At 39.7% G+C, this 13,562-nt stretch overlaps 1 protein-coding gene across 1 annotated transcript; it reads right to left on the bottom strand.

The window, feature by feature from the left end:
- Window positions 1-6,287: 6,287 nt before the first annotated feature.
- LOC109179736 lies at window positions 6,288-10,141 on the bottom strand. The gene is made up of 4 exons (XM_019329234.1): window positions 7,997-10,141; window positions 7,775-7,882; window positions 7,073-7,676; window positions 6,288-6,733 (listed from the first exon to the last, which is right to left on the bottom strand). The coding sequence occupies exons 1-4, from the start codon at window positions 10,139-10,141 to the stop codon at window positions 6,288-6,290; spliced, it is 3,303 nt and encodes a 1,100-aa protein (XP_019184779.1).
- Between the last annotated feature and the right edge of the window lie 3,421 nt (window positions 10,142-13,562).

Raw genomic sequence — 13,562 nt, 5'->3', positions numbered from 1 at the left:
GAATCTAACTAGTTTGGTACGGTACCGTTCGAGAAAACTGAACTGAATTGCCGACCCTTAAAGTTAATTACCAAAATGGTCCCTTGACTATAGCAAATTACCAATTTGGTCCCAAGTTAACGGTTGACTAACGGTCAAACAAACGGAGGACCAAATTGGTTAAGATTTTTAAAGTTGAGGGACTTAATTGGTCAACAAAAATAGTCAAGGACCAAATTGGTAATTTCGCTATAGTCGAGGGACCATTTCGGTAATTAACTCTTTTTTTTTCTCTCGGGTAGAAATATCTGACCGAATTACCCCAACCATGTCATGTGAGCGGACAATTTAGTGCTTCCCTAAACAACGATGTCGTTTTAACAATAACATGTACATTTCTTTTTGAGTAAATGCCAATTAAGGTCCCCCGAGTTTAGTGGTTTCGTCACCTTAGTCCTAAACTTTCAAATCGACCTACCGTAGTCCTTCCGTTAACATATTCTGTCTTCACCGTGAAAAGTAAGGGTAAAATACTTTTTTATTTTTTTTATTTTTTTATTTCAACCCCAACCAAAACAAATCATTTCCCTAAAAAATTAAACCTAATCTCCTCTCATTTCTTCATTGAGACGTACATGAAGTCATATGGAAGTAGTATAAATCCCATGACAGCTCCTAATGAGTGGCCTTCAAGTGATAAAGGGCCTCCTCTTCCACCTCTGTACACTGCCAAACAAAAAGTTGAGAAAGAAAAGAAGTGATGAGGTTTCCAAAAAGTGGGAAAGATATAAAAGGAGGTGATGAGAAATGAGAGGAGATTATGTTTAATTTCTAAGGGAAATGATTTGTTTTGGTTGGGGTTGAAATAAAAAGACTGTTTTGCCCTTACTTTTCAATGCCAAGACTGAATATGTTATCGGAAGGACTAAGGCATGTCGATTTCAAAACTCAGAGGACGACAAGTGATCGATTTGAAAGTTTAGGACTAAAGGTGACGAAACTACCAAACTCGGAGGACCTTGGCTGACATTTACTCTTTATATATATATCACACACACACAATCAATTAATTATAAATAACGAATAAGTCTAGTGTGTTGTATTGTAGGTTTGTTTTTTTTAGGCCTTAGCTTCTTAAGTCTTAAATTTGATGAAAGCGAAGAACATTAGGAAAAGTAAGGAATAGAGAGATAAGGAAAGATCATAAGATTTTCTTATTCAACTCTTTTCTTTAGTACAAGAGTACAAGATATATGTAGTAAATAAATGTAATCCTTACAATAAATGTCAAAAACCGTTACAGTTGTTACAAATATAAATGTCCATAAATAGTAGCTTTATAACACTCACCCTTGGACATTATATTGTCATAATCATGCCTGGTTAAAAACTCGCTAGAAAAACCCTGTGGGAAAAACCTAGTCGAAAAGAGTACCTGATATATGGATGATCATGTGTTGCATTGGTTGTCTCATTGAAAACCTTACACTAAGAAAAACCTAGTGGGAAAAAAGAAACTTAGTTAAGAGAAAAAGAGTACAACTATAGACCTTTTGGGTTCAATCTTCAGGATTGCAAGGGTTGTCGATCTTCTGGACCAATAATTCATGTGCACCGAGATGTTGTTGCTCCCCTTGAAGACAATAACCTTCCTAACCTACGCATACCAATTTTATGAACATATTTCTCAAATGTGGATGTAGGTAAGGACTTAGTGAACAAATTTGCTAGATTGTCACTAGAACGAACCTTCTAAATAAGTATTTTACCACTTTTTTTTGGAGTTCATGGGGGTAAAAGAATTTAGGTGCAATATGCTTTGTAAGATTTCCTTTAACATATCCATTGCTCATCTGTGCAACACATGCTGCATTGTCCTCATATAGGACAGTGGGGTTATCATCTATACTTGCTAATCCACACGAGCTATGGATATGATGTAACAATGACCTTAACCATATACATTCTCGTGAAGCCTCCTACAAAGCAATGATCTCTGTATGATTAGATGAGGTAGGTACTAATGTCTGTTTAACAGATCTCCATGAGATAGCGGTACCTCCACAAAGAAAAACATATCCAGTCTGGGATCTGGCGTTATGAGGATCAGACATATAGCCAGCATCCCAATAACCCACTAGTGGGGCGTCTTGGCTTTTCTCAAAGAAAAGACCAAGATCTTTAGTGCCTTGAAGATATCTGAGGATATGTTTTACGCCATTCCAATGTCTTCTGGTTGGAGCAGTACTAAATCGAGCCAATAAGTTTACTGAAAAGGCAATATCAGGCCTAGTGCAGTTGGCAAGGTAGAGAAGTGCCCCGAACTTTTGGTCCCAAAATATCCTCATCATCTCACTTTGGTCTATATGGGTCCATAGCAAGTATTAACAGTTGGAACAACAAAATTATGTGCAAGGCTGGCAAAGAGGTACTTCTTAAATCCATTATCCAAGCCATACCGACTTATGTAATGTCTGTTTTCCTGCTTCCTTTGAAACTATGTGAGGAAATCCAAATTTTGATGAATGCTTATTGGTGGGGAAATGGAGGAAATCAGGTGAAGGGGATCAGATGGATGGCTTGGGAGAGGATGTGTTATCCTAAGAACTAATGGTGTATGGGGTTTAGAAAGATTAGAGAGTTTAATATTGCAATGCTTGGAAAACAGCTTTGGAGACTCTTACGGTCACCAAACTCCATTGTTAGCAAACTTTTCAAAGCCAAATACTACTGTAACACCCCTAATTTTTAAAATATTTAAAGCCTATGAAATAAAGGCAAATCTATCATTATTTATCCAAACAAAGTGGAACTAACAACATAAGTATCGGGGTGCTATGCCACATTTAGGTTTGAGAACCTAGATGCACATGCTAAACTAACCAAACAACCATAAACGATAATTAATATTCATAATACAATCCAAGGCTCATAGGCATCTAACTACCACTAAACTATCTAAGCTAGGTCCTTGTGTCCATCTAGCGCACTCTGAAGCTACTGGTCTGTACCTGTGTCCATCTAGCGCACTCTGAAGCTACTGGTCTGTACCTGAAAACATCCGGTGTAACAACTGTCAGCGAATAATGCTGGTAACCCACTCCAACGCGTTAAGTACAATATAGGTAGATATAAGAAAAGCATTTTGAAACCGGAATACATATATACCTACTAGACTCTAATTTAAATCCAAGATCAAGACTCAAGACACGATAATAGATTCGACATTATAGAACAATCATAAATACTAGCATATATCCTAGAAACACAATACAAGACATAATAGACATATAAGCATACAAACAAGAAGTAGAGACAACAAAGGAATTCAAGACAATCATTTAACAAGCAATCATCAAGTCACACAATCCATCTTCCAACCTTATACCAAGTTCTAACCTTGTAGCTCCCCTCCGTCCTTATATCAGTTCCAACCTATACCTCTAGGCCACCCTTATATCGCCTCCCTTATTCCTCCGGGCAACTACATGCCCCCACCGACAAACCACCTTTCAACCACCAACATATCAAGATAGCGCCGCAGTGCCATTCGCATGATCTGTACCTCTAGTACCAATATCAAGGGGTCAGCGCATATAGCCCCGACATGACACCGCAGCACTTATAACCTGACCCATGCTCAACGGCAAGCTAGTCGAAGGTGGGTTTGTGCCTTTAGCACAGTAATCGCTAGGCCTGTACCTTTAGTACAATGACTGGGCACTCGTTGTGCCAACCGCCAACAATTCATTTCCACCAATCACAATCTCAACATCATTATCAGTCACACCGGGTATTGCGCAACGACCACGATACTCATCATCATTCAATCAATCAACACACACACAATCAATAACAATCAAGACATAACAGTAACGACACGCACTACACATAAACTCCCAGAACGATACTCAAAACATCAAACGAGACTCATACACGACAAGCGGGGTACAACGGGACACGGGGAAACAACAAACGGGGAAAAACACCACGCCATGTACCCACTTTCCAGCGGGTACGTGGCGGGTGGTCCCACCACCCGCCAGCCACCCGCCAGCGGGCAGCCAAGATTCCAGCGGGTGGCCGGCGGGCAGGCCACGGCCTACTGGCTGCCCGCTGGATTGGGCTCGCCGGGCAGCGGGTAGGTGGTGGGCGGTCATCCCCCCACCTACCCCCCACTGGTACATAGACAACTTTTCGGTCCCGGGATCGCTCGTGGAACCCGAAACCATGTCCGTACACATTTCAACACATAATGACAACACCACGGATTCAATTAACGGGATTAAATCAAGAATCATTCCAAATACGTTCTAACACGATTCCTAAACATGCCAATACTCAACATTAATCATATAACGGTTCATGAGCATCCAGAACCACAAGAACATCAAGAAATCTATATGCAAGGTCCTAAATACAAGTCCTAGGCTAGACTTAACACCCGATCATGCATAATCCCTCCCAAATATACCAAGAACATCACAACAACGAGATTCACGATACAAATCCTAGGGACAAGCTCTAGACATAATTAAAATACAAGATCATACATATAATCAATCACAATATCAGGAACATCAAGATTATCAAATAAACACAATATAAATCCTAGGCAAGGCTCTATCAAGACTCAATCACAGAATCATACATACGATTATCAAAGGAGCCAATGAATAAGATATAGCAAGGAAAATAGGTTTTATAAGACATGGGTTACCTCTTAGCCTTAATTAATCCTCCCTTGGCTACTAAGGTTCTTCTCTAAGATTTCCCTCTGATTGATCTCCCTAGGCTTGGTGGTGGGGAATCTCTTGAGAATATTTTCGTGTAATATAACTATGGGTGGTAAGGGTTCTAATTGTTTTCTAATCCCCTATTTATAGAATCAGGAATCCTAATCAGAATCTGAATAGTAAAGGCCTACTTTCTTTATTCCTAACAGATATATAGGTCTAGGATTCCTAATTAGAATCTGACTAGTAAAAGGTTTACTCTCTTTATTTCTAATAGGCTTAAGACTCTAGTTTAAGCAAGGGTCCACGATCCATGGTGGACCACATTAATTAATTAAAGGGAATCCTAACCAAATTAAATCATTTTTAATTATTATTAACGGAATTAATTAAATAATTAATCCGGGATTAAAGGCCGTAACACGGGGTGTTACACCTACCTTCACTCAATTCCCCTTGAAGCTGGATTGGGAAAGAACCCATCTTTTATATGGAGAAGTGTATGAAAAGCTAGAGATGTTGTGAAAACGGGCTGTAGATGGAGAATTGGGAGAGGTAATTCAATTAACATATGGACAGAACCCTGGGTTCCAAATGATTCCTATGGATTGCCAGACATGGAGATGATACTTAACATTCCTCTTGCTAAATACCAGGCAACAGACACACTGTATTGGAGATGGGATGAGAGAGGAAATTATATAGTAAAAAGCAATTATAGAGCATAAGTGGAAACTAGTCAGAACACGATGGATCCAAAGTGGACTGTTATGTGGAAGTTCAACGTTCTCCCCAAACTTAAACATTTCTTTTGGAGGGCTTGTAAAGCTTGCATACCTGTAGCAGAAATCCTGAATAAGCACTAGTACAGAATTGCACATACGCGACCATTGTAAAAGACATTACGCGACCATTGTACAATGGTGCCTATGCAAGGCTTGCGGAAAGCCATGGACTTTACGCGACCATTTCTAAATGGTCGCGCATTGTTAGTAATACGCGACCGTTCTTGACCAAGAATGGTTGCGTATTTTATTTATTTATTTTTTAATTCAAAGGTAAAACGCGACCATTTTGAAGCTAGAAATGGTCACGTTTTCCTTTTTTTTATTTATTTATTTTTTTTTTAATAATTAGTCATCCGCGACCGTTTTTGGCTAGGAATGGCCGTGGATGACTTTTTATTTTTTAATTATTTAATTTATTTAATTTTTTTTGAAGGTCAACCTGGCGGTTGTATTTATAGATAAGTTGAAATAGTGTCTGGTGGGACATTGTCCCAGTACATAGCAGTAGTGAAATTAAATGCTGTAGTAGCTAAGGAATGAGCTAGTAAATTCTGCGATCTAGGAATGTAAATAACTGAGCAGAAAGTAAAGGTAGATATGTAGGTTCTGCAACTATCGATGGCATAACCTAGATATGAGCGTGATGCGGTTGGTGGTCCAGATAGATAATTCTGTAGCAGTTGACAATCCGTGTGAATTTGTATAGACTGTTCATCTCGTCTTTTAAGCCATGATAACGCTTCCTTGCATGCAAATGCCTCGGCCATAAGTGGGGAGAGGCAATTCAGTAGGGGGCATTGAAAGCGGACATATAATTGCCATCGGCGTCGAAGAGCACCGCGCCAATTGTTGCTACGTTCGTTCCATGATTGTAGCTTGCATCTACATAACACTTCACAGGCCTTACTCCCGCCCCATGTGGAAGTTCCGGCTGATATGCGTGTGGTGGAGGCAGTTCGACGTTGGCAGTGTCGTCGCCCGGAGGATATGCGTGTGGCGGAGGTAGATCGATGTCGGCAGTGTCGTCGCCCGGAGGAGGTGGTCCGACAGTGGTGTTCGGTGAGGCGGCAGTGGCGGGTTGAGCGGCCAGCCGTGACGGTGCACGATGGTGGACTTCTTTCCATGCTTTCATCGTTGCCATCGCAATTGTTAGCACTTTCGTTGGTCTCGGCAAACAGGCATCCCAGACCACTCCGTTTCGGGTCCTCCATATGTGGTATAAAATTGCAGCTGCATAAATAATTCCATTAAAGTCTAGAACATTCAAGATTGCACTAAACCATTCATGGAAAATATTTGTGATAATATTGGGGATTGGAAGGTTGGATTGAGCCCATATGGAGTGTGCATAGTCACAAAAAACTAATGCATGCATGGTATCTTCATTCATTCTCCCACACATGGCACACATCGGGTTAACATCCACCCTTTTTATAAGCAAGTTGTTGGTAGTGGGAAGAATATCACAAATAGCTCTCCATAAGAATGTCTTCCATTTGGGTGGTATTTTCAATTTCCACAGGGCTAGCCATTCATCAAATATTCCATTAGGATTATTCACATAATTACCAACTATGCGCCTGTATCCACTCTTAACTGAATAAATTCCATTAGGATCATCATACCAATACCATATATCATCATAGTCAGGGGCTACTGGAATCTTTTGGATTCTAGGTATATCACTTGGCTGGAAAATATCAGTTAATATATGCGGATCCCAGGTCTCTGTATCCTGATCAATTAATCCAACCACTCTGGTTCCAGACAGTTGTTGTGGCATTTCTGTGTGAATCATAGGATCCAGTTCATCTTGCAACCAGGGATGCTCCCATATTAAGGTAGATTTTCCATTTCCAATTCGTCTCCTTATTCCACCACATACTAGGTCTTTAGCTGCCATAATACTGCGCCAGCAAAAACTTGGATTATTCCCCATTGTTGCCTCTAGGAAAGAACCCCTTGGATAATATCTGGCCTTGTAAACTTTGGCTACTAATGAGTCAGTGTTAGTGAGCAGTCTCCATGCCTGCTTTCCTAACATTGCCAAATTAAAAGCTCTTAAATCCTTAAAACCCAGACCACCATGCTTCTTTGGGATACATAATCCATCCCAGGCTTTCCAGTGAATGCCTCTATCAGTTCCTGTCCCCCACCAGTATCGGTTCATAGCCTGCTCAATAGCCGTACAAGTAGATATGGGTAATAAGAAAACACTCATTGAAAAAGTTGGCATTGCCTGAGCCACACTTTTCTATAAAATTTCCTTACCTGCCTGAGATAATAATTTCTTATTCCAAGAACCAATCCTTTGCCTGATCCTATCCTCAATATATGCAAATGCAGCCTTTTTATTCCTTCCCACAAAAGAGGGTAGTCCTAGGTATTTCCCAAAATTAGGTGCTTGAGTAACACCTAGGATCTGTGCTACCATGTCTTTACATATTGCCCCGTATTCCTGCTGTAACATATACTGGATTTATGATAGTTTACCTTCTGGCCAGATAAGCTCTCATATAACAATAAGCAATTTTTTATCTCAGATGCTTCCTGCATATTTGCTCTGAAAAACAGTAAGCTATCATCCGCAAAGAATAAATGAGAGATAGGAGGTGCACCTCTAGCAACCCTGCAACCATGTATTAATCCTTTATCCTGTGCCCGTTGTAATAGAACTGAGAGCCCTTCCGCACAGATAATGAACAGATATGGGGATAATGGATCTCCCTGGCGTAGGCCACGCGTGGGCGTGATGGGGGTACTACGGGAGCCATTAATCATAAAATTATACGACACTGTGGTGACACATAACATAATCAAATCAATCCATCTATCATCAAATCCCAGGGCTATTAACATCCCACGGAGAAAAGGCCATTCCATACGGTCATAGGCTTTGGCCATATCAAGTTTGAGAGCACCCCATCCTACAGCCCCACACTGTTTTCTATTCAAGTAATGTCCCACTTCTGCAGCCACAAGAATATTATCAGTAATCAGTCTGTCTGGAATAAATGCACTCTGCGAATTAGATATTATATTCTCCATTAGAGGCTTCATTCTCTGGGTAATCATCTTAGCCATTATTCTGTAAATCACATTGCTCAAAGCTATTGGCCTAAAATCCGCGACCACCTCAGGGGATTTCTTCTTTGGGATGAGAACCACATCAGTATTATTCAGGTCAGCTGGAAAAATCTGATTATTAAGACAGTTTAATATAAATGCCGAAATATCATTGCCAACCACATCCCAGAAATGTTGGTAGAAACCTGGGTTCATACCATCTGGTCCAGGGGCTTTGTCCGGGGCCATCGCAAACAGGGCATCCCTCACCTCAGTAATCACAAAGGGCCGTAACAATTGATCATTCTGAGTTTGGGTTACACGAGGAGATATCTCAGAAAATAGGTCATTACCATCTATAGGATCACCTGAGGAGAAGATCTGGCTAAAGTATTCCAAGATAATTGTATTCATATTATCTCCTTCCATCCAATCCCCATTATCATTCATAAGCTTATAGATAGTATTTTTCTTTTTACGGTGAGAGGCATACATGTGATAGAATTTTGTATTGGCATCAGCATTCTTTAGCCAGTGTTGCTTGGCTCTCTGTCTCCAGTAAGTATCCTCCTGGATCTCCATATTGCTTAGTGTTTCTTCCAATCTCTGAAACTCAGCTAAAGATGTTAGGTCAGTGCGACCTCTGAGATGTAACTGTTGTTTTCGTAAAAACATAATCTTTTCCCCAAACTTGTGATACCGGTCACCACCCCATTTAGATAATTGATTTCCACAGTATGCTATACAGTCCTGGATTCCTTCACTTCTTCCTTCTTCCCATGATCTTTCCACCACACCCCTACACCCTTCATCATATACCCAGGCCATTTCGAAACGAAAACCTCTTCTTCCTCCCCTCGTATTCGGAACCGTTTCATGTATGCTCAAAAACAGTGCCGAATGATCTGATTTTCTCATTAGGTTATTACTAACCCTAGCCCCAGGCACAATCTCACGCCAAGCATTCGACGCAAGCACTTTATCCAAACGTTCCTCGATGCATGTAGGCGTTCCTTTCCCCTTCTCCCATGTAAATCGGTATCCTTCCATGGGCAACTGAGCCAAGCCACAATGATCAATAGTCTCTCCAAAGCCGCGAAGGAGACTATTAGGATGCGGATTTCCCCCCCTCTTCTCGTGTTGGAACAGGAGATCATTAAAATCCCCAATCATAACCCATGGTAGGTTGGATCGGGGCGCAAAAGATTTGAGTAAATCCCATGCTTCTGATCGTCTATGACGCTGAGAGAAACCATAGTAACACGTCATTCTCCACTGCGGAAAACTGGGCATATTCACCTCAATATCAATATAATTCTTCGAGTAACTCAAAAGTCTTGCGGTATCGTTTTTTCGCCAAAGCAGTGCTAAACCACCACCCAAGCGAGTCAGATCAACATTAAAAAGGCCATCAAAGACAAGGCTGACACGAATTCTTTCAGCATGTATTCGTTTCACCTTGGTTTCCATGAGAAAAATAAAATCAGGCTTCTTACGGGACGCAAGATCCGTTAACTCTCGAACTGTTCGTGGATTGCCCATGCCACGACAGTTCCAGCTGATAGTACTCATGATGACGGGCGGGTCTGGGAACCAGAACCCGCCATGGACCAGTTTTTTTGGATCTCTGTCATAACCACATCACCTCCAGCATTCAACTCGGCTCTCCGTCTTTTACTCGCAGTCGTGATCACCACATTTTCCCTACTTTCCAGTGTTGTCTCCGATACCTCATTGGCATGCTCATCATTCGGTGTTCTTGGCGCAACACCCGAAGGGGATTCCGCCATGGGGTTTCCATTCTTGTCGAGGAGCCATGAAGCTCCCACCTTACGTGGACCCTTCCGAAAACCAGCACGTAAATTCTCACCATATGGGTATTGATCAATCGGTATACCCGCATCTCATGCTTTCAAACAGTATTTGTGTAAGTGCCCCATCATTCCACAGAAATAACAAAAATTGTGTAGCCTTTCGTACTTGAAATTTACCCAACAAGTCGACTTGTCCCTCTTCATAAACTTCATGCGCCGTTTTAGTGGTTTCAAAACAGAAATTGAAACCCTAATTCGGTAAAACGTTTTCCAGGGAGCATTCGCGAACCTATCATCAATCTTAATAAAAGTTCCCATAAAATTCCCGACTTGTTCCAGAATAAGATCAGAAGTATACCCAAGCGGCAAGTCATGGACTTGTATCCACATATTAACCGTGTCCAAAGGTACCGAAGTCGGAATGACCCCATCCTTAACCTGTTTGCAAACGAACGTATGATTCTCAAAGGACCATGGACCACCTTCGAGGACCAACTGAATATCAGTTTCATGGTAGAACACAAAGAGAAAAAGCCCTGGCTGCAATTCTGAAACCTGTACCCCTTTAACCGGTTGCCATACCAAGGCCATAACCTGGCTCATAAATTCCATCTTCACAAGTTTGGTAGTTAGGAATCTACCAACTAGACGCCAGGTCTGTGCCGGCGGTGTAACCTGCACGTCGTCACCCTCCCCCATCGGTTGGAAAACCTCATCCTCTTCGTCCTCTAGAACTACGTCGGCCCATCGCCGACTCAAAGCCGCCACAGCTTCCTCGGTCGCCGCAGGCTCCATGCTTGCCGGAGCAGAGAAGGAAAAACGCGCACGTCGGCACTGGAGCCGAAGTGAGAAGACAGATATTACGCCGGAAAACCTTGATCACCAAGGGAGAAGAGAGAACCCTAGAGAAACCCTAGAGAGAGAGAATTATACCCTTACTCAATATTAATGGTTATTTAATTTATTTAATTAAAACCCCTAATTTTTTTTATTTTTTTTAATAATTCATGTACCTGTTACAACTTATTAAAATCCTATCAACATTACTCCACAATACAATTTATCTATAACAATACTTTTAACACACAATGTAAATACTATACTATCATCAAATTAAACACAATGCAAATACTATCACCAAAATACAATAGCACTTAAAATCCTCATACTTTAATACAATAATATCATCAAAACATGTCCAACTCAATACTATCATCAAAACAAAATACTTTTTATCAAGAAGAACTTTGACCACTGCTCTCGAAGCTCATTTATGTCGTCGATAGAATGCGGACTATCGCTTTCAAATGCCTACAAAAAATTTAATTAATAAAATTATTAATTATGTTAATTAATAAAATATAACTTAACTATACATAGCTCTATTTAAATTCACTTACTCCATCCAAATTATCAACAGATGAATATTTTGTCACGATGTCATACATGTATCGCATGACATAATATACACACTCATGACCTCCCGGTTGTCTCGGGCACTACAAAATACATATATTATTTTACTAATTTAAACAACTTATTGTAATTCAAAATATCACACTAAAACTTAAATTCAATTTCCATACATACTTTGCATGGCTTCCAATTGATGTTAACCCGTGCACTCGTAGGAACAGAGCGAAATGCCCTATAATAATTAGAAGCATACATAAAAATTTATAAATAATATCATAGCTGCTAAAATACTTATATAAATAATAAAGTATTTACTTACAAATTCACAGAGCCTTTAATTAAACCTATGTCGCGATTAGAAGGCAAGGGATCCAAGATAGATACGCTTTTTGACCGTATGCAAATCACCAAAAGTAACAAATGAGAGCTACATTTAAAAACACAAATATATATTAAAAATTTAATATCTAATACTCCAAATATAAAGTTATGAGTTATATTAATAAAATATAAGAACAATTTTCTTACTCTTGATGATATGGTGCTCTAATAAAGTTTTTATCTTTGTGCTGCTCCATGACGTGGATGAAATATGATGTAACTTTGCGGGAACTGCTTTTAAGCATAGTGTGGGAAATCTAGGTCGGACAGATAAATCCGATTGACCTAACTTCATACTGATTGCACAACTGATTAAGAAATCTGAAAATTAAGAAATCTGAAAATTAAGAAATAATGAATAAGAAATTTCACTAAATATAGGTAAACATATATATAAAATACAGTAATAATTTTTAAAAAAAACTTACAGTATAAACACTTGTATGATTAAGACATTAAGCCAATTCATCATCATGAAATTCGTTATATCATTCATCATCACAAAAATAGAACTTGTGTTTTGATGACGGAAGATTGCTTTATCCAGCTCCAACTCAATACAATCTTTACCAAGTGGAAAGCATATCAACAAATCCACTAAACACTTGCAATTCTCCCCCAAGTGCGGTAAGACATCATCACGAACAATGGGAGCTCGTGCACTCGTAGTAGATAGATTAGCACTTTGATCTTTTGGTTTCATATTTTGTTTTGATAAACTCTATAAATATAAAATTGTAAGTTTACTAGCCCCTTTTAAATATAAATAACGAAAACTAACTTAATAACTAAATAAAAGAATGCATACCTCTTCTAAACTCACTAAATGCATAGGCCATTGTGCAAAACTGCCTACTATATCTGCTATAGTGACATATTGCTGATCTAGTAAGGGGAGATTAAAGTGTTCTTTACCCTTAATCACTTCATCCACCGAAAGTTTGACACAGTTACGCAACAATGGTTGGTGATTCACCATAGTCTCTTCAGTACTTGGGTGAGCCATACCTTTTGCAACAATAATTGGTGTGCCATTAGGACATACTGCTAGTAAACACCTTTTTGGATTCTATTATTCAAAATTGTGTGTTAATCTTAATCTAACAAGAAATATTATTTTGATATATGAAATAACTTTTGATATTACCTGAATTGTTGTAACTGGATATGTGTCAACTGAATGACAATTGCTACGAGTAGGGGGTGGATCACAAAGCGGTAGATCACTTAGAGGAGTTCCAGCCGAGACCCCTCCTAAAAATAGATGTGTCCTCGATATGTTCTTCATCAAAAACTTGAGTTGCTGGTTCGTTGTTTCAATCTTGGGATTCATCTTTGCTTCCACCTCCATTATTGTATTTTGCCTGCATTTCTCTAATATT

This window comes from Ipomoea nil, unplaced genomic scaffold (genome assembly GCF_001879475.1).
Source record: "Ipomoea nil cultivar Tokyo-kokei standard unplaced genomic scaffold, Asagao_1.1 scaffold0179, whole genome shotgun sequence".
Classification (NCBI taxonomy): Eukaryota; Viridiplantae; Streptophyta; class Magnoliopsida; order Solanales; family Convolvulaceae; genus Ipomoea; species Ipomoea nil.
This window is presented reverse-complemented; position numbering and strand designations above follow the sequence as displayed.